At 41.3% G+C, this 24826-nt stretch overlaps 2 protein-coding genes across 2 annotated transcripts in view; both read right to left on the bottom strand.

Annotated features, from left to right (window-relative positions):
* Positions 1-21753, bottom strand: part of LOC310709814 (uncharacterized protein) — an 82116-nt gene extending 60363 nt beyond the window's left edge. Inside the window, exons 1-4 of the mRNA XM_083509853.1 lie at positions 21683-21753; positions 21303-21481; positions 19591-19731; positions 18618-18768 (exon numbers count right to left, since the gene is read on the bottom strand). Coding sequence (XP_083365979.1) covers positions 18618-18768; positions 19591-19731; positions 21303-21452 — 442 coding nt within the window. The 5' untranslated portion in view covers positions 21453-21481; positions 21683-21753. The remainder of the gene's footprint in view (positions 1-18617; positions 18769-19590; positions 19732-21302; positions 21482-21682) is intronic.
* On the bottom strand, positions 3436-11939 carry LOC310710321 (calcium-activated chloride channel regulator 3A-1-like). Its single transcript, XM_083511211.1, has 7 exons — positions 11722-11939; positions 11338-11511; positions 10233-10457; positions 8830-9100; positions 7709-7876; positions 6642-6887; positions 3436-4183 (listed from the first exon to the last, which is right to left on the bottom strand). The coding sequence occupies exons 4-7, from the start codon at positions 8948-8950 to the stop codon at positions 3621-3623; spliced, it is 1098 nt and encodes a 365-aa protein (XP_083367337.1). The 5' UTR covers positions 8951-9100; positions 10233-10457; positions 11338-11511; positions 11722-11939; the 3' UTR covers positions 3436-3620.
* Positions 21754-24826: the final 3073 nt, after the last annotated feature.

Raw genomic sequence — 24826 nt, 5'->3', positions numbered from 1 at the left:
CAGCCACACAATCAATCAATCAATCAATCAATCAATTAGTAGCTGAACTGGGTTCCAAACAGTCACAAAAACAAATTAACCAAAAAAGCCTCAAAAACAAAATTGCAAAATAAATAGCAAAAACAAAAGTGCCAAACTTAATCCATTCTGGAAGTCTGTTTGACTTCCAAAAGTTCGAAAACCAAGGCACAGCTTCTGATTGGTGCAGGCACCCAGGAAACAATAGCCAACAACCATATTGGATGCTTGGCTTCTGAAAAATGTTCGAAAATGGAACACTTACTTCCAGGTTTTCAGGGTTTGAGTACCAAAGCGTTTGAGAACCAAGATATCACTGTAATCAGGAAATACATAGACATCCCCATAGGCTTGAATAAAGCCACCATAGCTTGCCCAAATAGGATGACATAACTCACCGATTATCAGCCTCCGGGATGCTTAGTGTTCTAGATGGCCAGCCAGGAAGTTGTTATAAATATCAGTCTTTTTCCATAAACTGTTTTGAGGTTTTATTACAATCAAGCTGGGTATAAGCTTTGTTAAATGAAAATAAAATAAAAGTTTGGACAAAGGCAGCAGTAAGCTCATGACATTCAACATCACACCTTTTGGAGGAAGATAGCTGTGGTTGGGTAAGTGCAAGCATTGTGGGATGAAATGGAATATCCTTTCCAGTCTGGGTTCAGGCCTGGCCATGGGACAGAGTTAGCCTTGGTCTCAGTCTTTGCACAGAGCAGGACAGGGGAAGTGGGACCTTGCTATTGCTTCTTCATCTGTCTTCAGCTCTTCATACTATTGACCATGGTATCCTTCTGGACTTGCTCTGTAGAATGGGAACTGGGGCACTTAGGTTTAATTACAACCAGTCCACAAATGTGAAATAAACAGTGTTTTCTGTCTCCCACTTGGGTTTATTTTTAATTGAACAGTCTAATTACATGCTTCATGTAAGCTTTCTAAGCTTGTAACAGTTAAAACCTAGAGGGATATACATTTGAACAGTGTAAGTGTTGCAGTATCCCAGAAATGTATGGAAGTCATTACAGAAAAATTGAATGAAACAAATATATATATTTATGGAAAGTCCTTTGGTTTGCAAGCATGGTTTGAAGGTGTATAATGGATATCAGAAGGTGGTCTAAACAAATTTGAATGTCCAGGTGGTTTTCATGGCTATTTTACATTTGAACAAATAAATTAACAATATTAAACTGACGGTCAAGTCAGGCAGTATGAACAATTAGGAACTATGCTCAATTATCATTAGGATTGGTGTCCTAATTGCTGGGGGGCGGGAATACTGACATAAATATATGACATAGGTTTTAAGGTCATAGGTAAATGGAACGAGAAGGTGGATGTATTGATTGAAGTTAAGAAAACAGGAAGTACTTTTGATGTGCTTGGATGACTGATTCATTTGGGGTTCTACAGTTTTAAAAACAGTATGCAAAACTTTGTCTGCCTTTGCAGTTAAGGCAAACTCAGTTAGGTGATGTAAAATGTCAAGGGATGGGAAACACCTTTGGAGTTTTCCACGAAATACTGTGACTCAGACACATTTGTTTTTAGTAAATGTCAGTACCTTGTTTGGCTCATAGTGTGGGAGGAAAGAATGATACAAATGGAGGGTCTGAGCAGGACGATGCTGCCTTCTTTCCTCAGAAGAGGTCCTGTCACATCGTTCACAAGATAATAATGTTATATATAATATAATATAATATAATATAATATAATATAATATAATATAATATAATATAATATAATATAATATAATATAATATAATATAATATAATATAATATAATATAATATAATATAATATAATATAATATAATATAATGTGATGACACAAGGCAAGCATCCCTGGGGAGAGAATTAGGAAGGAAAGTGTTTGTAACGTGCTCCAAACCCACCCCCACCCTCTCATTATACTAATGTGCAGTTATCTATACTTATTTTTCATTACCTTGTTGATTAATTGCTATACTGTATTCAAACAGGTGCATAGCAACATTGCTTTCATTATCCGTGGATAATATATCAGTCATACTAGTGGCCCAAGGTTGCCTATCAGTGCACCCCCTCGCATTCCTTTCTTGGTGCTAGGTTGCTTATCAGTTATTGCATTCCATCCTAGGACTCTTTCGTTCTTAAAAACAACCTGTTTCTTCTCTGTTAGAAGAGGTTAGGAAGAGTTCATACACATCGGCCAAGCAGTTATGCGAGTATCAAATATGGAGTTTCAACAAAGCAAAATAGAGTTCCAACGGAGACAGATATAAGGGAATAGGAAATCCCCTTTCACGTTTATTTAGCAAAATGTAAAGAGCACTGGATTGTAAAAAATAAAAAAGGTCTCTGTTTACAAAATATGGAAGCAAATATTAAAATGAATTGTAAGAAGATTAAAAAGCAACAACCAAGTATTTAAAAGTATTCCGATGACACTAAACAACCTGCAAACTCCTGGGAGATATTTTAATAAGAAAAACCCAGGCATTGCAACTTTTAAATGATTGAAGAATCAATCAGCCCACTTTTTTATGGTTTTCCTGCAGCACCTCTATCACGAGACTCTCCATTTTAATAACATTTTGTATCTGTCTCCTCTTCACAGCGTTTTATGAGCCCGTTTACATCCCTTGAACAAATTTTACATATCATTAGGAGAAAAAGGTCACACTAGCACCATCTAGCTCTGAACTTATGAAATAGCATTTAAGAATAACCCAATAGCGTTCAATAGCTATTCAGTCGTTTCTTTCTCCTCAAGCGTGATCTGTTTTCTCCTCACCCAAATGTAAGTCAGTTTCATCCAAGGACTTGGAGAAATCCTGTTGCTCATAAATTACAGCGATGGGCCCCATACAAGATTGCATATTTATTGCTGTCATTTGAAGGGATTTAATGGCCAATCTATGGTGTGTTCCTATTTCAAATGCCGCATCTGAAGTTTTAGCAATATGCGATGGGAGTGCCCTGTTGTCAAATCATTTTGGCAGAGTTTTTTTCAAGAAATCTTTGCTACTGTACTCCAAATTATTACAGTGGTCTCGGGCTTCGCTCTGTTACAACCAGGAACTATACGGAATACAAGCTACAAGACGTTCATCCTTTTTTCTATTATATAATTATAAATAAATAGCGCATCACTAGAGATACCATTCACTATTTACTTTCAAAGCCTGGTGGGCCAAAGTTTAGGGGTTGGCTGCTATGGAAAAGATAATGGAGGAAAAACCAGATGTTTGCAGGGAGTCAAAATGGAAAGTACATTTGAGAGTATACTACACGGTACTCTCTCATAGTTTATGTACCAGGAGTCTTCCACCCGTCTCTCAAAAATCTATATAATTGATTGTATATGATCCCCATTTAATATCGGTTGCTGGCTTTAAAATATAGATGCTGAGACAAAAACAGCACATGAGGCTTATAAAGCACTGTTACTTTTTATTGTGAATATGTAAAATCATCTCCAGCACTCTCATTTTCGTTGTAGTGCCAAGAGTTTGTGGGCAGACAGCCAGGTTATGTTTGTTTTGAGTAGCGTTTGTTCTTGTTTGTTTCAATATTTTGTTTATAAACATTAAAACAATTAATAAAATATATTATCCTTTACAAAATAGTGAGGGTATTCTTATTAACAACAGTAACATCCATGCAAGTGTCATAACTTCTGTATCTCTGCTTACGTAAAACACAAACTGTTATACTCACAATAGCACAAATTATAATTGCAGAAGCACATACGATGATCACAGTTTCCATAGTGGTATTTATTGTGTTGGTATCATTAGCACAGGTGGGTTTCACATTAGAGGGAGTTGTATGTTTGTCATCCGGAGTAGGCGAAACAGAGTATTTGTCATCTGGAGTAGTGTGAGCAGTAGAAGTTGTAACTGGACTAGCAGGAGTAGGTGGCAACGCAGGAAGAAGCACAACTGCTCTTGCTATGTTAGATACTTCTCCAATGTTGCTGCTGCCATCAATGGCACGAATTGCAAAGTAGATGGAGGTGCCATTTTCTTTTGTGAAGTTGTGGGGCTTATACCGAAACATTTGTCTGACCCCAGAAATTTCCACTGCAAGTCCAGTAGTGTTCACAGAAGTGGCGTCATCAAAAGTTCCATGTCTTAATTCCAAGGGATTTTCACTCATTTTTATTTCATATCTTTCAGCTGTGAAATGAAAACAGGCATCCATTAGGACCTATGTCTTCAGGAATAACAGAGACAAAAATCTGCTTCCGTGTATTTACAAACTCCTTAGGGAACTCTCTCAACATTGGATTGAATGCATAACTGCCATTGCATCTTTGCATGTCGCAAAGAGCCCCGGAAAATATTCTAAGGCCAAGTTCTCCATTCACACAGGCTGCTTGTTGAGGTTAACTGTAATTTCATGCCAGTGTAAGAATACTGGCCTATGTCATGGATACCCACAGCCTTTTTGGGGGGACACACTTGTATGATGACCTCTGTTGGGAGAGAGACAGGGGAAATGTGTCCCTGTTTGTTCTCCTCAATCTCTCAGCAGCTTTTGATACAATCATACATGGTCTCCTTCTGGAGGGGCTGTCCGAGTTGAGAGTGGGAAGCATGGCTTTGTGGTGGATCCAGTTCTACTTGGATGGTTGCTTCCAGAGGGTGATGCTTTGGGGGTGGTCTTCAGCCCCATGGAGCCTTCAAGGGCTCCTCAGGGTTCAATTTTATCCCCTACATTGTTTAACACCTACATGGAACTGCTGAGTGGGGCAATCTGGAGTTTTGGAGTACGTTGTCAGCAATATGCTGGTAACACACAGCTCTACTTCTGCAGGTGTGGCAGTGAATGTTCTAGACTGCTAGTTGAGAGACAACTAACTGAAGCTCAATCCTGATAAGACTGAGACATTGGTAGTGGGCGGTTCCCTGGACTGGATGTATGCAAGGTGACCTGCTCTAGATGGAGTTACATTCCCTTCGAATGTTGCTTGAGGCTCAGGTGTCCTCCGTGGCACAGAGTGCCCTCCATCAGCTCCAGCTTGTGGCACAGCTATACCCCTAACTGAACAGGGATAGCCTAACATCTGTCATCTATGCTCTGGTAACCTCTAGGTTAGATTACTGCAATGTGTTATACATAGGGCTGCCTCTGAAGACAGTTCAGAAACTTCCCCCAGGTTGCTAACTGGGGAAAGACAGCTTGAGCATGTCACATCGATCATGATGCCAGGTGAAAACATTTCTCTCCAACCAGGCATTTGGATGATTAACATTCTACAGCCATTTAAATTGTTTGTGGGAGGAGAGGGTGTTATAGCGTTTTTTTGTTTTTGTTTTATAATGTGTTTTGTGTTCTCACTTTGTTTTTGTTTTTTTCTAATGTGAACCACCCTGGGTTGTTCACATGAAGGGCATTACAGTGGTACCTCGGTTTGAGAACAGTCCTGTTTACGAATAATTTGGTTTACGAACTCCACAAAACCAGAAGTAATGTCCTGGTTTGAGAACTTTACCTCGGTCTAAGAACGGAATCCGAATGGTGGAAGGGCACCGGCGACAGGAGGCCTCATTTGGGAAAGCACACCTCGGTTTAAGAACGGTTTCGGTTTAAGAATGGATTTCCAGAACGGATTAAGTTTGGAAACCAAGGTACCACTGTATACATATTTAATAAACAGTGACAATTACAAAATTTAAGAAACTGTCATGGGCACTGTGGTGTTTGCCTCCTAGGATGGGTCATAAGGAAAGGGTTAAAATAGGTGTGATGTGATTGGCCAGTGAGAATGCAAGGGGGGAATAAAAGTTAGAGTGGGAGGTTTTGAAAGTCAGTTGAGGTTTGGGAGCTGAGGAAGGAAGAGGGAGGTTTAGGTGTGGGTTGGTAGAGTTGTATTGTGAGAGAGTGAGAGAGGAATTGTTAGGTGGAGTCAGATAGATAGTTGGAATAATCAGTTTAGAGTTGTTAGGGACTAAGAATAAGAAACTGACAAGAGAAAAATTAACTGAAACCGTAAGCTTGTTCCTGCATTTAAAAATAAACTTGATTATTTGTTTATGTTAACAACTGTCTGGACTCCGTGTGTCCCCGTGAGAAGCGGGGTGGTGGCAGCGGAAAAAGCAATCACAGTGGCGGCACAGGGTCAATAGACCGTCAAACGTCCGGGGGCCCTGTGTGTGATCACCACAGGCACCATAGGGTACCCATTCCACAGAAGAAAAACAGCCACTCAACTCCCCCATTCCTGACATGGTGTGTCAGGAATCTAGACTTTTGCTACTTTATTATGCAGAAACTTTGGGAGGATGTTGCCATGCAGGTGGCAGTGTTGAGACAACCCTGGTTTGGGGCTATGCTGCTTTTGCAACCCAATGGCATTCTGGATCCTGCTGGATGGAGATTTGTGTTCCATGCTTATATCAAGGCAGTTCTGTCTCGGTGCCAGTTGCGGAGAAGCCAAAGTGGGGAAGGCAGTATGGGGTAGAATGTTACCTCCAGGATATTACAGGGAGAGGTGGCTGGCGTAAATTCTCCATCCACCCCATTATACTTTTTTAAAAATAATAATAATAATAATAATAATAATAATAATAATAATCTTTTCTGTAAGCAAAGCAGCCTTGTGGGTTGATTAAAGCAGGCTTCCACACTTACCTTGTCCTGCATCATAGTCATTTCCAGGAGCCGTCCATGCCAAACAGAAATGATCATCATCCTCATCTAGTTTTACCTCAAGGTCAGTAATTTTAGAGGGTGGATAAATATCTGTGATGGTGCCTTCAAAAGGGATTCCTGATACTACAAAGGAACCACCTGAGGCAACTCTACTGACGCCTCCTAGATTGGCTTGGAGTTCATCATCTGTAGGTTCAGGTTTGGGGGGGTTCATTGTTATTTGACCTACAAAAGCAGGGGAAGAACAGCCATAACTATAAGCGTCTAAACTTTCTTGGTGCTTTACAGTTTTAACAGATTTTTATTTTCATTGCATTGCATTCCTCGTGTATCACTTGAGAAATCAGTGTAATTGAGAGGCATATAAATTATCTACATGCAACACAAAACCAGGCTGCATTGCATGTGATTGGCTAGAAATACTATGGCAAGACAATGGCAACTTGCTCTAGACTTTGTGCTGGCAACTAGTGGAAACAGAAGAGACTCTGAAATGCTCGAAGTAGAAGTATATGCAAACAATAAATCAATTAAGGGTGCACTCTTGTGCACTTGGGACCAAAAGAAGGATGGCAGAGTAATATTTTAAACCCTAGTAAGAATTAGATTGTTTCATCAGTTCAAATAACACATTTCGTTTACCTACTAATTTGGGAAGCGCACAGTAGATTAGAATATTATAGGAGAGAAGGGTGTGGGTGCATCAGAGTTGTATACTCAATTGTCCAGATCTACATAAAGACAATGATAGGGAAGGAAAATGCTTGTGTTTCTACTGAGAGACCCAGGACTCAGCTGCATTAGTCAAAAAAACAGTGTTTTGAATGTGTTATAAACATGCACACCGGATAGCACTGTAGGGCACAAACCTTTCCTTTGAGATTTTACATAGTGTCCCCCCCCCCCTTTTGTTACAGTATAACGATTAAATTTATGACTTTTTTATAGCATTTCTCCCCTGTGTGTAGATCCATCCTCAATTTCATACTTGGAGAACCACAGAGCTAACATACCAGCAGCAAAGCGATTTCATAACACTTGCTTACCATCTTCTTCTACAAATCCTGTTAGATATAAAGCTTGACTCTGTCTACGGGACCGTCTGAGGGTCTGGTCTTTTCCTTGGACACGCACTTTGATATTGTGTCTACCGTTTTCTCTGAATGATGTGAAATACCTTGAATAGATTCCGTCATTCTTGAGAATATCGGCGCCTGAGTACATAAATATTGAAACATGACATCCAAAGCAACTGTCACACTTCTGGTCATTAAAAAACCCCAACAACCTACAAAACCTATGTTCATTTCACAGTATGTGTTGCTGTATCCGTGGAAATAGATGATTCTGAAAGTGGTAGTATGGAATCATAATGTTAATAGCTGATGTCAATAAAACACAAGCCAACAAAACTTGGGACCAACCAAACACACCAGCGTGTATTGTGGCCTGCTGAACTCCTGACAAGCTCAATTTTTGGCAGTCCCAGGCAGTCCCAGCAAAATCAGCACATTTATCAAACTTCTGGTGGATTACTGGGATAAATAGATCTAAAGGACCCCCTTTCCGCATATGAACCCAGGTCCTGAGATCATCATCTGGGATGCTTCCCTGTGTGAAATCTCTGAGGGAGGTCTGGAGGCTGGCAATGACCTCCCTCATATAAATCCAATAAAGAAGATGGAGGAGGAGGAGGAGGAGGAGGAGGAGGAGGAGGAGGAGGAGGAGGAGGAAGAAGAAGAAGAAGAAGAAGAAGAAGAAGAAGAAGAAGAAGAAGGGACTTAACTGTAGTGGCCCATGGTTATGTAATGTTCTCCCAGATACACCATCTGGGTACCAATGTTGCCATTGTTTCAGGACCAGGCAAAGATGTTTTCTTTTTCCCAAACATTGGTAGGTCACCATGCTCCCCAACATTTCACAGACACTATTTGCATGACTTGATGGAGCTTGGGACAGAGCCCAGAATGAGGTCATTATATGCAGTTCACAAAGGCAGGTATAGCAAGCCACATAGTACAAGCCAAGTCCAATACATATATTTGGATTTGCAATAATTATACATTTACTCCATTTCAAAAGAGTCCATGAAAATTGACTTTTGAAAAACTTGCTTTTGAAAAAATTTTAAATGCACACTTCCGTAAATACTTTGAAATAAGCTTACCCGAACCATCATCATAAAGCTCCAGTTCTACTGGTGTTCCAATCTCTGGTTCGACCGTCACTGTGACTTTTGCACCAATGACAGGCAAGAATCCTTGGCTGACTTCGGCATAAATAACCATCGGACTAGGAAACTTATTGGTATCGCTTTTCGTGTAGGGCTTCACAATCAAAGGAGGCACAGAGGCAGAGGCTGCTCGAGTGGTTGCCGCTATTGATATGACTTGTGCTCCCGAATGTGTGTTCTGAATTGAATAAATCCAGTCTCCTGTCTGAAAATCAAGTGTTGAAATACAGAAGACTATTGAGTATCTAAGTTGTGTTTATAAACGCATTTCCATTTCCTCTGGTTTCTGTTGTGCTTTGATAAAGGTAGGTGTCTTTTTATTAAAATGATTACAATTATGTATTGTTTGCAGGCTAACACAACCAACAATGGCGAATACTGATTGTACTTGCTTGCCTGGTTTCTTTCCTTGAGCACAAACACAGTAGCAATTTCTATTCCCTTGTCTGCTCACAGCGAAACTCTCTGCTATTCCATTCCTAACACACACACTTTTGTAAAAAAAAAAAAGGGAAGTCAGCCCTACAAACTTTTTTCTCTGTTGGCTTTAGCCTAGTAAGTGAGCAGTGATGCCATAGGGAAGCTGATCTCTCTCTCTTGCTACAGGAAGGAGCCCAATTAGCAAGGCTGTGGTGAAGGGGCTTGAATAACTCAGAGAAGCTATGAGCTATGCCATGCAGGGCCACCCAAGATGGACAGGTCATAGCGGAGAGTTTTGACCAAACGTGATCCACCTGGAGCAGGAACCGGCAAGCCACTCCAATATCCCTGCCAAGAAAACTCCATGGACAAATACAACCCTGATGTTGGGAAAGATTGAAGGCACAAGGAGAAGGGGACAACAGAGGACAAGATGGTTGGACAGTGTTCTCGAAGCTACCAGCATGAGTTTGACCAAACTGCGGGAGGCAGTGGAAGACAGGAGTGCCTGGCGTGCTCTGGTCCATGGGGTCACGAAGAGTCGGACACAACTAAACAACTAAACAACAACAACTTGTGGAGAGACTGGTTTGCCATTTTTATCTCTCAGTTTGCCACCTCCCTCAAGGATCAGCCCCCCTTCAAAGTCCCATGCTCCTCTCCACCATCTCATCCTACCAAGACACATAAGATCTTGATATCACTCAAATAAGCAAAAGAGTACCTGACCACTGCAGAATGCTACATATGGGACTTCTGGAAGTAAATGGCTCTTCCCTGGTTGCATAATCTATATGCTACTTTAGCTGTATTGGCAGAACCCTTTGCTGGCACTTGTTCCAAAAAAATGCAATGAGACAGGCATTGCCCCATTTGGTTAAACAAGCAGAGAGGTTTGAGAAGAGCTCAGTTTTTACCTCTGCGGTTCCATCAATCTTGAGGCGAGCTGTTCGGACGTTGGTATTATCAACTGCAAAGTCTTTTTCAGTGTACTCTCTTCCTTTGGGATCTGTGAGCAGAATTTCCGGTGGGGATGTGCCCCACGTCACCACGAAGAAAGTGTCATTCCCCACTGTTTTATCAATGGTTACAATACCATTCAGCTGGTCTTGGGAACCGACGCTTTGCCCTCTACTTTCAAGCTGTTGGTGGGGGGAGGGGGGAGAAATAAGTATACAGTATCTGAAAAGTTTTATAAATTGAATACATATGGTTTATTTCCTTTCATGAGGTGTAAAGAAATGAGTGGCGGTACATTGTTTAGAAGGTGCCTTCACAATGGTTAGTTCTGCTGGACAAGTAATATGCAATACTCAGCCATTAATAAAAATGCTAGTACAGTCATGACATGATGCGTCTTGCCCCATACAGATATTGGTTTGTCCAGTGGTGATAAATTAAGTTTCTATCAATATTTCAATGTTAAAGAAATGGAGGAAGGCAGATAAGCAGCTACGTTGAAACAGGAGGAAACAATCGCACCTCTACCTCAACAGCCTTGGAAATGGCCAGCCAATATTTGGACAATGCTAGATGAGGCAACTCAAATCTCCAGTTTCCACATTTTGGCAATGGGTAGCTGGGCTGGAACCATGGTGCTGGGGTGGTTTTTAAGGAAACACTTTCCCCATATGCTATTTTCCTAATGAAACCTCTTCTCCAATTTGTTATTTGTCCAGACAGAGAAAAATAAAGTTGATTTGAACTCAGAATGGTACATTGTGAAACGTTTTAGCTCCGCCAAAATCTATCTTGGCCGTTTGCCCTTCTCTTTGAACTCTACCTGGGGTCTCCCTCATTATTACAATAGCAAAATATGAGCTGTAGAATTGATTTCACTCTGTGTTGTCTTTAGTTTTTCTATACTGCCTAGTAATTTTAAGCAAATTAATAATAATAATAATGATGATGATGATGATGATGATGATGTTAGGGATAGCAGTGATAGTGATAGTGATAGTGATAGTGATAGTGATAGTGATAGTGATAGTGATGATATACTTGAATCTTTGCAGTTCAAACCTGAATAGATTGTTGACTGAGATCTCCACTTCCTGAAGAAAGTCCACTGAAAGCATCAATGAGGCTGTTGGAATCCAAACTGTCAGTGATAGAAAATTTCAGACCCCCTGAAATATGATTGAAGGAATAATCAGAATAGTTATTTTGTCAGGTGGAATAAAACGCAATACAGTGCTACCTTGGGTTAAGAAATTAATTCCTTCTGGAGGTCCGTTCTTAACCTGAAACTGTTCTTAACCTGAGATACCACTTTAGCTAATGGGGCCTCCTGCTGCTGCCACTGCGCCGCTACGGCACGATTTCTGTTCTCATTCTGAAGCAAAGTTCTTAACCCGAGGTACTATTTCTGGGTTAGCGGAGTCTGTAACGTGAAGCGTCTGTAACCTGAAGCATCTGTAACCCGAGGTACCACTATACGCATTGTGCCTTGTAGTGGCATGTGCAGGCACAGTTCAGAATTACAGGCGCTGCTTTAATTTAATTACAGTTGTAGTGGTTGTGCAGGCACAGTTCAGAATTACAGGCGCTGCTTTTTAATGTTAGGAACTGTGCACACCCAGCAGGCCTTTGCTGCACCTTTCTATAGTTGGGTCAGGATCTGTGGCCTCTGTGAAAATAGAAATAGTATTTCTTATACAGAGGTAGTAAAAAGAATCTGAATACCCCCTTTTTGTCAGTTCCTCTAAATCTAAATTACATCTGGCCAGACATTTGCAAGGAACTAACTTTGTGAGATATGAAATCTTAAGTTTGGATTGTAAGGAGCATCATTTAAAACAACAACAAACAACCCTACACATTTAAAAGGGAGGCCAGGGGTACTGCTGAGTAATTAACAGATTTTGGAAAGAAGCTGATAGATACAAATTTACATAAATTTTGCAAGCGTTTTTGCTAATTTCCCCTAGGTTTCTTTTTTTAAAAAAATGCACGCATCAATATAGTGTGAAAACATTATATCAAAAAGCTGATTGCAGATCTCTTACATATTTTTACATGTGTCAGTACATGTGTACCTAATTCTTACACACATGTTCCTGTCATGCCTGTGGACTATTTAGGTTATTTCAATTGACACAATTGCAGTGCCACTCTTGCTCACTAGGGGCAATGAGCAAGAAGTATGTGTGTTACTATGGTTAAAGATTTGTTCTCCAATAAAGATTTATTGGTTAAAGAAAATGGAGAAGAGTCATCAAAATGCCAAGTTATAGCATAGTAAAAGCAATGAGCTAAAAGCCAGACAAAACAGAGGCCACTCAATCCTTAACTATGACTGGAGAGTTGAGGGAAAGACAGAAGATGGAGAGTTGCCTTGTATGGAGTTTTGGGATGGGCTTCTCAGTAACAGTAACTAGCCTGCACCTCAGTTTTGCATCCTTTCCCAATGGCTTGTCTCAGTCAAAGCCCACAATCTATTTCCAGCAGTGGCAACCAAATGCCAGTTGAATACTTACAAGAAGAACCAAAATAGATTCCCTGCAGGTTCTGAATATGGCAATCTAATTTAGCTGTCATGGCTGAAATAAACGTTTCTGTGGACGGAGCAAGTAGGAGGAATATTGTGTGGCTGGGAGTAGCTTGGCGAAGTGGCTGGGCCTTGGAGCGAACTCACTTTTTGGGGAGACACCAACTGGCTACCAGGTAGCATAGAAGAGTCTTGCAAGACATTATTCTTGCTCACTTACCCGTCTTGTCTGCCAGTGTTTCTAGGTCTTTTGTAGCATTTGATCCCAAAGCAATGGTGTGAATTATAGACCCGCTTCTTTGAACTTCATCCAAGCAAGAGCTTATAGCTGTATCTTCTCCATCTGTCAAGAGAATGATTTCACAGCCTTTGGTACTTCCATACTTGTGTAGAAACACCTGTATGGAAAAGAGGATTAAAAATTTTAGCAGCAATATTGAAACAAACAACACAGAAGCCACAGGGCAGCATTTTAGGCTTAAATTCCGCTTGTAACAATATGCACAGGCGTCCTGCCCTCTTTTGCATCTGGTCACTCTACTAAGTAGAAGCATAGGAATAAAAGAATCTGAGGGAAAAATTCTTCACCTGAAATCCTGACCGCACTCCAGAACATATGTTGGTTCCTCTAGTAGTTCTGGTAGGCAGGTACTCTGTGAGTGTTTTGCGCATACCATCGTTACTGATCTGCTTCAAATGAGTCTTAACTGCTGCTGTGCTACTGAATGCAACTATTCCAACCCAGGACCCCGCTTCAATAATCTGCAGGAGGAATATTTCTGCAGCTTGTTTCAGCCGAACAGTGCGGTTGTTCTGCATATGAATTAAAAACAAAACAACAACAGCATTCACAGATCTGCCAGTGCATTCTGGGAAGCAAATGATGAAGATGACTGAAAACACAGTTGTTAACTCTATACTCTAAAAAAACAAGGCTTGATAAACATATAAGAATATAGACAAGTCCATAACTTTTATGAGTATCTGAATAATCTCATCCGTTTTGTGATTTAGGACACAATTCACCTGGACGTTTTCATGCACAGGCTCCATTGAAATAGATGGGAGGTGCACAAGAGCACCACTTGTTTCAGTGGGGCTTGTCCCATCAATTGAATAGTCATTGAATAGTATTTATTACATAATGTTTTCCTTATGTAATAATGAACCACAGAACTGTAGAGTTAGAAAGGACCAGGAGTCACAGCTGTTTTTGTGGCTGCTATACAAATGCCTATGTTATTATCTCCTGGGCAAATATCAACTCAATTCTACAATCTTGTTTTTCTTTTCTTATCAGTTAGATTATTCAAACCCTGTGATTTAACCGAATTATTTCGGTGTCTCTTAAGCCCCCTTCCCCAAGAGCTAAGTGGCTCTTCTAGGCCTGTGAATTTCTGCAGAAGGGAGCTCTGAGTACAGTGGTACCTCTTCTGGAGGTCCGTTCTTAACCTGAAACTGTTCTTAACCTGAAGCACCACTTTAGCTAATGGGGCCTCCCACTGCGGCCGCACTGCCGCCACACGATTTCTGTTCTCATCCTGAAGCAAAGTTCTTAAACCGAGGTACTATTTCTGGGTTAGTGGAATCTGTAACCTGAAGCATCTGTAACCCAAGGTACCACTCTATCTGTTGAAGCTTCCTGAAGTATCGAGAACCCTGAAAGACTAGACAACTAAACTGAATGCTTGCAGTGGGATTTCCTTGTCCTGCTTCTATTCGTCCATCTGTTTTGGCTCCCTACTCCCATGTTTTTCACCTCCCACAGTCCATCTCTCCCTCTGGGTTCCCTGCATCAATGTGACATTAGGCTGAGGGTTGCAGGCAGTGATTGCCTTGCACAACAGCCAAGTTGTCCTGCCCTAGAACCTCTGACCTCTACGAACAACTTGCTGTAGTTTGATAAATATCCAAATAAACTAATCAAGTAGGCCAGGCGTGGAGAATGTGTGGCCCTTCAGAGGTTGCTGAACTGCAACTCCCATCATTGCTTTGCCATTTTCCATGCTTCTGGGGCTGATGGGAGTTGTAGTTTAGCAATATGTGGAAGGTCAAAGGTTCCCAACAACTGAGGTACAGCAAAATTTAGCCTCACAGTACATAAATGCCAGTGCTGTATTGACACTTATTTTCGCTATGGACATGAATACCATAATTTCTGAACTGTCTCAAAATAGATCTTCTGAACATGGAAAGAAGACTTACCGCATCCATACTTCTGGAAACATCAAGCACTAGACACAAAACTCTGTCCTGTTTTTGCAGCAAGGAGACAGTGGGATCAGGTGGGGGAACCGTTATTGGAGATGAACTGGCAAAGTCAGGAGAGTCCATAATTACTTCCCAGGTGCTCCTGTAGTTGCACATTTTATTCTGCAAATTTGTTGCTTTAATATTATGATTGCTTTTGTCACAGAACTGAGTAACCTAAATAAAAGATAGGGAAGGACAGGTCAAGATCACAACCTCATTAGCAATTCCTACTTCATGAGTGCCGTTCCTTACAAAGAGGTGCTGCAAAGATTGACATTCCTTGGCACACAGACAAAAAAAGGCTACAGGGTGTTTGATGGATTTTTAGTTCTAGAAGTATGTTGCCCTAAACTTCACAAAAATGTAACAGAAATAATCTCCAAAGAGTCTGTTCTAGTTTATCTACTGATCCTGGGATCACAGAGACATTCACTTTCCCTGTCATGGGTTAATATCTATACATAACTGCAAGGGAGAACATCAGCCTTTATGTTACTGGAATGGCAACAGCCATACACAAGAGGGAGGTATAAGACAACTTGGGTAATCCTTGAGGGGAAAAATATTGGGTGAACCCCCAAATAATTTTAAAAGCCACACAAAAAAACGCCCTACATAGAAACAGGCTGTACATGTCTGCATCACTCTGCTCTGGCGGTTTTTTCCTGAACTCCTGCAGGTGAAGGAAGAATGAAAGTCATTTGTCTAAAGCACTGGGGATTAAGCTGCCTCCAAATACATCTCCAAAGCTGCTTTTTGGGGGTAGGGTGGGTACATGATGTGAAATTCTTTTGCGGAGGAGGAGAATCTGAGTAGCCATTGTTTTGTTTTTCACACAAAAAAGGTCTCTTCTGAAGTGCATTTTGAGAATTTTGGAAAATTCTAAATCACGCCTTCCCTAGGAAATGGCTGCCTCCTTTGGCACTCACTGGAGGCCATTTTTATAGGGACAAGACTATCTATAAGAAAACACACACTTTTACATGGTGGGTGGGTTCTTCCTCTGGGAGCTCATTTTATTCAAGGCACACCTGATTGAATAATCCTTCAAATAAAAGCCAATACTTGAAGCAGGCTTGTTAGAAACATAAAGTCACGGTGTGCCTTTTTGAAGACAGACACTGGGGGAGTGTAAGTCCCATCTGAGATTTGTCATACTTACTGAAGGGAGACTTTGCAAGTACATTATAGAAGCTGCAGTATCTTGATGTCTTTTTGGAACAAACAGGCAACCATGTTCATACAGCTGAGTTCGGTGGTCAATTTTGCAATCTCTGTAACTTTTTCCACCAAGCGGGAATATGTATTGACCAGTGAAACCAGCTGAGCATCTAACGAATGTAAAAAGAAACAGATACAGTCAATTTAAAAGTCAATAAACAATCACTTGGTGGCATGATTGCTATGCTATGCAGTTTGCAACATGTTGCAACTGGATTGGTAGGAGGAGCTGATTAAAATTAGCCTATGGGAAACAACGGCAAGCATTATCTCTGTGCTAACTGCTATGTCTGGAAGGACTCCTGAATGTTAACAATGGAAAGAAGGCTTAATGAAGTAGCCATGGGTCTCTCAAAACCTTACCTAGGCTTTCTCAGGAGAGAAGAAAATGGTTGTGGGGCGGGGTGAGGAAAGGAATGTTGTTGCCCCTCACCTGCATTGGAGGCAGGAGTAATAATAATAATATTATAATAATTTATTATTTATACCCCGCCCATCTTGCTGGGTTTCCTCAGCCACTCTGAGCAGCTCCCAACAGAATATTAAAAACACAATAAAACATCAAACATTAAAAACTTCCCTAAACAGGGCTGCCTTCAGATGTTTTCTAAAAGTCAGGTAGTTGTTTATTTCATTGACATCTATGGGAGGGCGTTCCACAGGACGGGCGCCACCACTGAGAAAGCCCTCTGCCTGGTTCCCTGTAACCTTACTTCTTGCAGTAAGGAACTTCCAGAAGGCCCCTAGAACAGAACCTCTGTGTCTGGGCTGAATGATGGGGGTGGAAACACTCCTTCAGGTATACAGGGCCGAGGCTGTGGGAGTGGGACCTAGCAGCACACAGGGATTGCTCATTGCTTTCATGAGTAAAGCTGATAAGCCATCATAATTAGAGTCTGAAAATGGTCTTCAGAGAGACTGAATCAGTGGCGTAGCAAGGTCAGGTGGTACCCGGCATGGAAAATTTCTTGTCACCCACTGAATAAGCTGGTTGATGTTAAGGGGTTGGGCAGAGCACAAGTGGCCACTAGCTGGGGTTACCAGCAGGCAGGACATTGCGCAACCTGGGTCCCATAAGAGATTTCCTTTGTATATCTTCCAATTACAGCTTAATCCTCTAGAGCAGCCTTTCTCAACATCCGCAGATGTTGTTGGACTAGAGCTGCCATCATCCTTTGACCACTGGTCCTACAAACTAGGGGTGATGTAGTCCAACAACATCTGGGGACCCAAGGATGCTCTCTAGGCAATAATTTACAACACTAAAAAACTAGCAAGCCCAAGGCAAACATCACTTCTTAAAGAAGAGATGCATTTGTTGGAGGTATTTGTGAAAGTACCTTGTTGCTTCAGGCAAGTTGTCTCCCCCAGGAGTGTAGAAAGGTGCATCATTGTTGTATTCATCAAAGACACCCCATCTGAGATGAGCCCATTCATGGACAAAGACCCTGCCTGTAGAACACCAATAACAAAGCTAAAATTTGCAACACAGTTTTTTGTTTTTTTAAAATGTACGACACACAGCTAGTAATTATAGCAAACATACATCCTGTTAAAAAAACACACTAAAATAAAATTTGAAATACTGTGAAATCACACCAGCAATTGAACAACTATAGAAGGGGTAGCCAACTTTTCAATCTGATTCAGAAGAGAAGTCCCTGTTTGTCTCCCTACATCACAGAAGCCAATGAGGTGATGACCCTTTAATCGACAGTTGCATCTGACAAGGTGGGTCTTACTACGCCCCCTGCATTCAAAGCACACAACTTCCTGGGAACTGTATGTAGGAAGTCATGTACAGTGGTACCTCGGGTTAAGTACTTAATTCGTTCTGGAGGTCCGTTCTTAACCTGAAACTGTTCTTAACCTGAAACACCACTTTAGCTAATGGGGGCCTCCTCCTCCTGCTGCTGCTGTTGCCGCGCCGCCGGAACACGATTTCTGTTCTCATCTTGAAGCAAAGTTCTTAACCCAAGGTAACATTTCTGGGTTAGCGGAGTCTGTAACCTGAAGCGTATGTAACCCGAGGTACCACTGTACTTTAAATGTATGGTGTACAAGCAGCTGTGGTAACATGGGAAACAGGAAGAGAGGCTCAGATAGCTTCAGCAAGATAGCTTTTGGGGGCTGAAAATGTATTGATGAACCTCATGTGAAACTCTTGCAGATTTCTTATGTAAATTTAGGAGCCTTTAGAGTGATTAAGCAACTGCATTGAAAGTCTTAATGGTTTCTTAGGAATTCTATCTTTATTACCTTTTCAAAACTTGACTAGCAATTCTAATAATTAAAAAACAACAACCCAGACAATTTAATCTGAATTAGCAGGTGCTACCTCGTGGACCATAAGCATTATGCAACTTGTCATTTGTCAGGAAGTTAGGAGTGAAATGAATGTATCGCCCAGGTTCCCCGCATCCGCCATACTGTAGGGTGTAGGGATCATCTCCATGTTTCAAGTAATGATCCGCCACTATGACATCTGCCTAAAATAAAATAGAACAAAGAAGATATAGAGGTGGACAGCCCAGAAATTCCTGTCATACTCTGAGCTTCCATTAAAAGAAAAAGAAAAAGAAAGCTTACTAGACAATGCTACTATACAAGGAATAGCTTCAGGTATTTATTAAGAATACAATTGTCTATAAGTGAGCCCACGAAATCAGGTGTACTAAATTCATTTGTCTTTAAAGATATTTCAAGATGTAATTCTGGTACTGTTATAGCATGAATTCCTTTTGGGGAGAAGGCTGGGAGAACACACCAAGGCCTGCAACCACTTTAACCCAGCCTTAGATATCATGACGTCTATAAGAACATTAAGCCGTATACAGCCCAGATCTGCATGTTTACTCAAAAATAAATCCAGTTGCATCCAAAAGTGGGAAATATAGATATTATTGCTTAGCATCTGCATTACTTATCTTTAGGCACCAGCCAAAGACATTCCTCTTCTCTCAGGCTTTTGGCTAATTAAACATTCTATGGACTTTTAAACTGGGGGGGGGGGGAGGGAGAGGGTTGTTTTTGTTTGCTATTTTGGTATATATTTTTGTATATATTTGGTATATATTTGTATATATTTGGTATATATTTTGGTATATATTTTTGTGTCATTGTATTGTAAAGAGTCCTACGATCTTCAGATTAAGGGTGGTATAGAACTTTAATCATAAATAAATAATAAGAATTTTTATTAGATCATACAATATATTGTATCCCCACCCCCCACAATCTCTCCATTTGCCCCAATCTTTTTAAAAATACCACAAGTATATTTAAATCTTAATGTATTCTTCAGCATTTACCTTATCATAGGATTCTGTAGTTACTCTTTGATATTCATTTTTTGGTTTCCATGTGGAAGGAATTATAACTTTCACTGTCTTGAAATAAAATCTTTGCCGTGTAGCGCTGAAGAGATAAGTTGATGCCTCTTTCACCATGTCCTAACAGGGAAAGGAGAAACCTTTGTGTGTCAATGGCTAGTTATTGGCATTTGTGTTTACAAAATGTGCCCTTTGGTCTCTTCTGCCATCTTTCTTTCCTGAAGCTGGAGTGCCTTGCATGTTGAAAAGTTGAACCCCTGTCTTCAAAAATCTGGTAGATGCAATTCACATACTTTTTTTGGTGGATCCTCCTGTGCCACTGAGTGTTGCTTGACATTGTATGCAAAGCTATTCCTGGTATGAAGGAGAAAATAGTGGGGGAAGCTGTACATGACAGGAGGGCGGCCATTTTTGTTTGTTTTTAAGTGGCTGCCATATTGTTTGTGCAAGTCTACCCTGCGCAACAACCTCGAGTGCACAATCAGCCCTGTATAGTGACAAAGGTTCTTCTGTGTTGCTTATTAACAGAGCAATCTGAAGCAATTCCTACAAAGTGCGACATTTATATATTTCTCCTTCAATGGAGCTGGCCATGGGGCCCCCAAACAGATTGAACTATTGCAATGCCAGGCAGGAAGCTGAAGCCTAGAGCAAAGAAACCGTCTTCCTCCACTGGGGGCAGCTGCCATGTGAGCTAAGGCAAAGCCACTGAGAGGAAGGGAGAGCACTTCCCAGAAACAGCACCCCATTTCTGGAACAATTTCCTGAAATCTGGTGTCAAAGCACTCCGGTTAGTTAAAGAAACCTATGAACAGGACATTTTAACCTCTAATGGTCAAAACCTGCACAACATTTACCTCAGAGTACATTTACCTCAGAGTACATGCACCCAGTTCTGGCACAGACCCTTCCTTCTGTTTCCAACAGTCAGGTTGTGATTGCCATTGCTCGGGCAGCCAAAATGGAAGCGCCCATTTACAAGAGTAATCTAGCGGGCTTGGGAGCACCCAAGGTATTGCAGAAATTAAAAACAAAAAAAGCAATGGTGAGAGACCTCAAAAAGGAAGGAGGACTAAATGTGCTCACTGGAAGGAGGTGCTAGGGGGAGATAGAACGAACTACCCCAGTTGTATGGAATAGGGAAGAGGAATATTCCAGGCTATCAATATTTTTTTTCTTGCAAGTGACCTAGGCTTGCACTATGGCAGGAACATTCCTGACATGACCTGGTTTTTGGGTGTAAAAATGGCGTCATGGTGGAATTTTGCCGAACCAGCGGAAACCAGCTCTAAAAACTTAAAATCACTACTTTGGGCGGAGCTTTTGGGGTCTTGCTAAGAAGCTCAACAACTTTGTGGAATGTTACTTTTAGAAAGGGATGAAAAAGTTGTGGGGTGTAGGGGCAGCCAGAAGTACCCTGACACCCACGCTTGCAAAATGCAGAATTCAGAAACAATTTTGATGGTTTCCTACAAAAAAGCTTAATAGCTCTGTGAGTGTCAGGAATTCTACTTTTTAAAATATGGCAACCCTATACAAGTCCCACCTGTACACTTGGGATAAGACTTGTGGTGTGGGGAGGTCAGAAGCACCTGGCACCCCAAGCTTGCAAAATGCAACTTGCATTTTCCTAGAATATCACTGTCTGAAGTCGCTTATTCAATACATTCAGAAACATTTAACTATCTTACCTTGATGGCATCCACCATTTTGTTGTCTTCTGGGATCTGGGGATTGATTGCGATGACGACGTCTTCAAAACCGCCCATGTTGAGTTTTACCCTGGTACCTGTCACTTCGTGCAGCACTTGCAGCAGCAGCAGCCAGTGGTTAAGCGCCATCTTTCCTTGTGGCACTTATTTATTTCAACCTTACAGAAATAAATAACAGCAGAGAGGCTTGTTAATGCAAGAGCTTTGGCAGGGATAGAGAGACAGAAAAAAACCAAACAAACCTGTTTTGAAAGGACAAAGAATTCTGGAAATAATCCCCAACCTGGTGTTTCCTTGTTCAAATCCTTGTAAATACCGTACTTTTAAGTTCCTATTTAACAAAAGGCATGGATACTCACTTTGGAGGCTCAGAACTCAAGGGTGTTTCCTGATGTACAGGCAAACACAACTGCCTAGGAAAGCGAAAGCATCCACAAGAATAAACTAAGGGGTAGAATGGTCCAACTCATAACAAAAAAAATCCTCGAATACAATGTTTAACTCTATCGTTGCCGGTTACCACTAATACATTGCAAGCATTTCTAAAGAAATCGAAACTAGAGTCAATAATAGCAGCAGTCTGGAACCTCTAGGTTGCTTTTATAGCTAGACACCCTGAAAAGAAAAACCTCACCTTAATCCAAGTGATATTTTCCTAGCTTTGTCTTATTTGGTGCCCAGGGGTGCCAAAAGGGTGGGGTATACCATATATTCGGCCTTCTTCTGCACCTGCCAAAGAAGACACAAATCTGCATAAAATTTGCGAACACTTTATGTCTCATGCAAATCTGTACCCTCTTTTGCAGATGGGGGTTGTGCACCAAAAATAAAGCAGGGGTCACAGAATTGTAGAGTTGGCTAAGGGACCATGAGAGCCATCAAATCCAACCGCCTCCAATGCAGGAATCTTTTTGTCCAACATGGGGCTTGAACCCATGACCTTGAGATTAAGAGTCTTGTGCTTTAGTGACCAAGCTATTCTTGATGGCGAGCCAAAAACTAGAAATACCATAGCAGGGGTCAAACCAGTGATGGCCAGTGCCCAATGGGACTGGGAGGGCACAAAACAGGGAGCCCAAATGCAGATGGAGCCAGAGCCTCTGTTGCCGCCTGAGGTCTACCTCCCCCTAGCCCTGCAGCTGGTGAGGCCAAGTTCTGGACAATGCTGGACAACTATGGGAAAATACAGATGATGAACCAACCACTAACAGTGCCTTAATCTGGACTGAGCTTCAGTTTATTGGCTCTCATCCAATCCATTACCAAGTCAATACATTGACAATCAACCCTTGCCTTCCTACTATTACCATGCCAAACATTTTTCCTGCCACTGTCTCTTACCTCAAGATAGATAGTTAACTGCCCAACCTTGATATAAAGTTTTTTGCTATATCATTAGCCAACATTTTACTCCATATCACTCAGAATCCTCTTAACACAATTCACTTGATAGCCAACAGCTAATCCCTTTTTTGTTGTTCTGGAGTAGGGTTCCACATGATTAGAAAGTATCCTGACAACACAATGAGTTACAGAAATGGCTTTAGGCAGGATCAAAACAGTCGCGAGGGACTACCACACCCACAAGCTGCAAATCTGCAACTGAACTACTGCAACACACCCATGGAATCATGATCCTTATGAGCAAAAGGCTGAAATCCAGGTACCTGCTGTGAACTCCATCCTGAAGCCAAGAGCAAGAGATCACCGCCAAGTAAAACAAAGCTGGAACAATAGAAAATTAAAACAGAAATCCCACTAGGATGAAAGAGCCAAAATACTATGGACCCAGAAATTCAAACATAATGGCACAAAGCCAAGATGGGAAATGGCCACCCTGGAATGGTTGCAGAGACTTGAGGATGGTCCAGGTTTATGGTGTGTCAATAGAAAGTGGGTGGTCACTAAAGCAAACTCTTGCTGAAACAAGAGACGAGATAAAGGAAGACGCTAAGATGAATGAAACCATGGCCAATTTGGACACCCCAGGAAGGCCACCCAATAACCAGAGAAAGAAAGAAAATGGCACAAGAGCCAGAGGCAGAAGGACTTTCATCACATGACTCTCCAGAGCCACCTGCAAGTATGAGTAATGCCCACTCAAGGTACGGAAGAAAGTTCAAACCCCAAGAGTAGGTGGACAGCGTTATACAGTAGAAGCAATTATTGAACCCTGTACCTGCCTTGCCGCTGACATAATCTGGGACAGCGTGGTCCAACAAGCTGCCCTCAATGCCTTTTGGGGTGGTACTTGTCATTTAATGACTCCCCACAGCCCTCACGCTGCCTTCCCAAACCCAGGTAAGTGAGGTGCTGGGTTTTGAGAAGGAGGCAAGAGGGCTCTGGCAAGGTCCCAGAGTCTTCTCCCACCTCCTTCCCAAAGCCTAGTTAGCGCATTATGGCTTCCCACATAAACTTGATGCTGAGCAGCAACTTGCGAATGCACAGTATAGGGTCTTGCTTGGGAGGTATTTATTTGTGGGTATCTATTAATGAATTTTCATGTGGTACATTGGTCATGTTACATTGGTCACAAGCCATTTGCCGGAAAAACCTTTCCCCCAGTTTCCAATAAACATTGCCGTAAATTTGACACTTGTCCATGAAACATTAGTTATTTATGTATATTGCCATACATTTGGGGAAGGGTGGGAACAGGTTGCAGATTTTAAAGCAGACTAACAAGAAAGCATTTTAACTACAGGTGACATACTTCTTGACTATTTCTGTAAGGAAGATCAAGGCAGTTAACATAGTCAAAAATAAAAAAATTCCTTCCAGTAGCACCTTAAAGACCAACTAAGTTAGTTCTTGGTATGAGCTTTTGTGTGCATGCACACTTCTTCAGATACACTGAAACAGAAGTTGCCAGATCCTTCTATATAGTGAGAAGGTGGGGAAGGGTATTACTCAGAAGGGTGGTGGGAATGGGTGATTGGCAGATAGCTGAGATGAGCGTGTTGACGACTCTTAACGACTGCAATAGGTCTTACAGGAAAAGGCAAGGGGTGAGAAGGTGAAAAATGGCTTAGTCATGTATAATGAGATAAGAATCCAATGTCTTTGTTCAGACCAGGTCTCTCCATGGTTTTAAGTTTGGTAATGAGTTGCAATTCAGCAGTTTCTCTTTCCAGTCTATTTCTAGTTACAGATAGGTAGCCGTGTTGGTCTGCCATAGTCAAAATAAAAAAATTCCTTCCAGTAGCACCTTAAAGACCAACTAAGTTAGTTCTTGGTATGAGCTTTCGTGTGCATGCACATGAAAGCTCATACCAAGAACTAACTTAGTTGGTCTTTAAGGTGCTACTGGAAGGATTTTTTTTATTCAGTCTATTTCTGAAATTCCTTTGTAGTAAAACAGCTACTTTGAGATCTTCTTACTTAACCCTAAATTGGACACAAGCCACAATCCAAGCACCCCATCTAACCTTCAAAAGGCTTGTTTTGACTAAGACATTGTCTTTTCAGAGCGTGTTTATATGTGTATTACAAACAATAGTGGG

The sequence above is a fragment of the Podarcis liolepis genome, assembly GCF_965112155.1.
Source record: "Podarcis liolepis genome assembly, chromosome: 6".
Classification (NCBI taxonomy): Eukaryota; Metazoa; Chordata; class Lepidosauria; order Squamata; family Lacertidae; genus Podarcis; species Podarcis liolepis.
Note: the sequence above shows the minus strand (reverse complement) of the source record. Positions and strands in the feature narration are given on the sequence as shown.

Excerpts from the sequence above, each read along its gene's own strand:
- LOC310710321 (XM_083511211.1), bottom strand. The coding sequence starts at position 8,950 with ATGGTTATTTATGCCGAAGTCAGCCAAGGATTCTTGCCTGTCATTGGT. Across the intron at positions 6,888-7,708 it reads AGGATTTGTAGAAGAAGATG|GTCAAATAACAATGAACCCC; the intron begins GTAAGCAAGTGT and ends CTGCTTTTGTAG. Across the intron at positions 4,184-6,641 it reads TGACTATGATGCAGGACAAG|CTGAAAGATATGAAATAAAA; the intron begins GTAAGTGTGGAA and ends TTCATTTCACAG.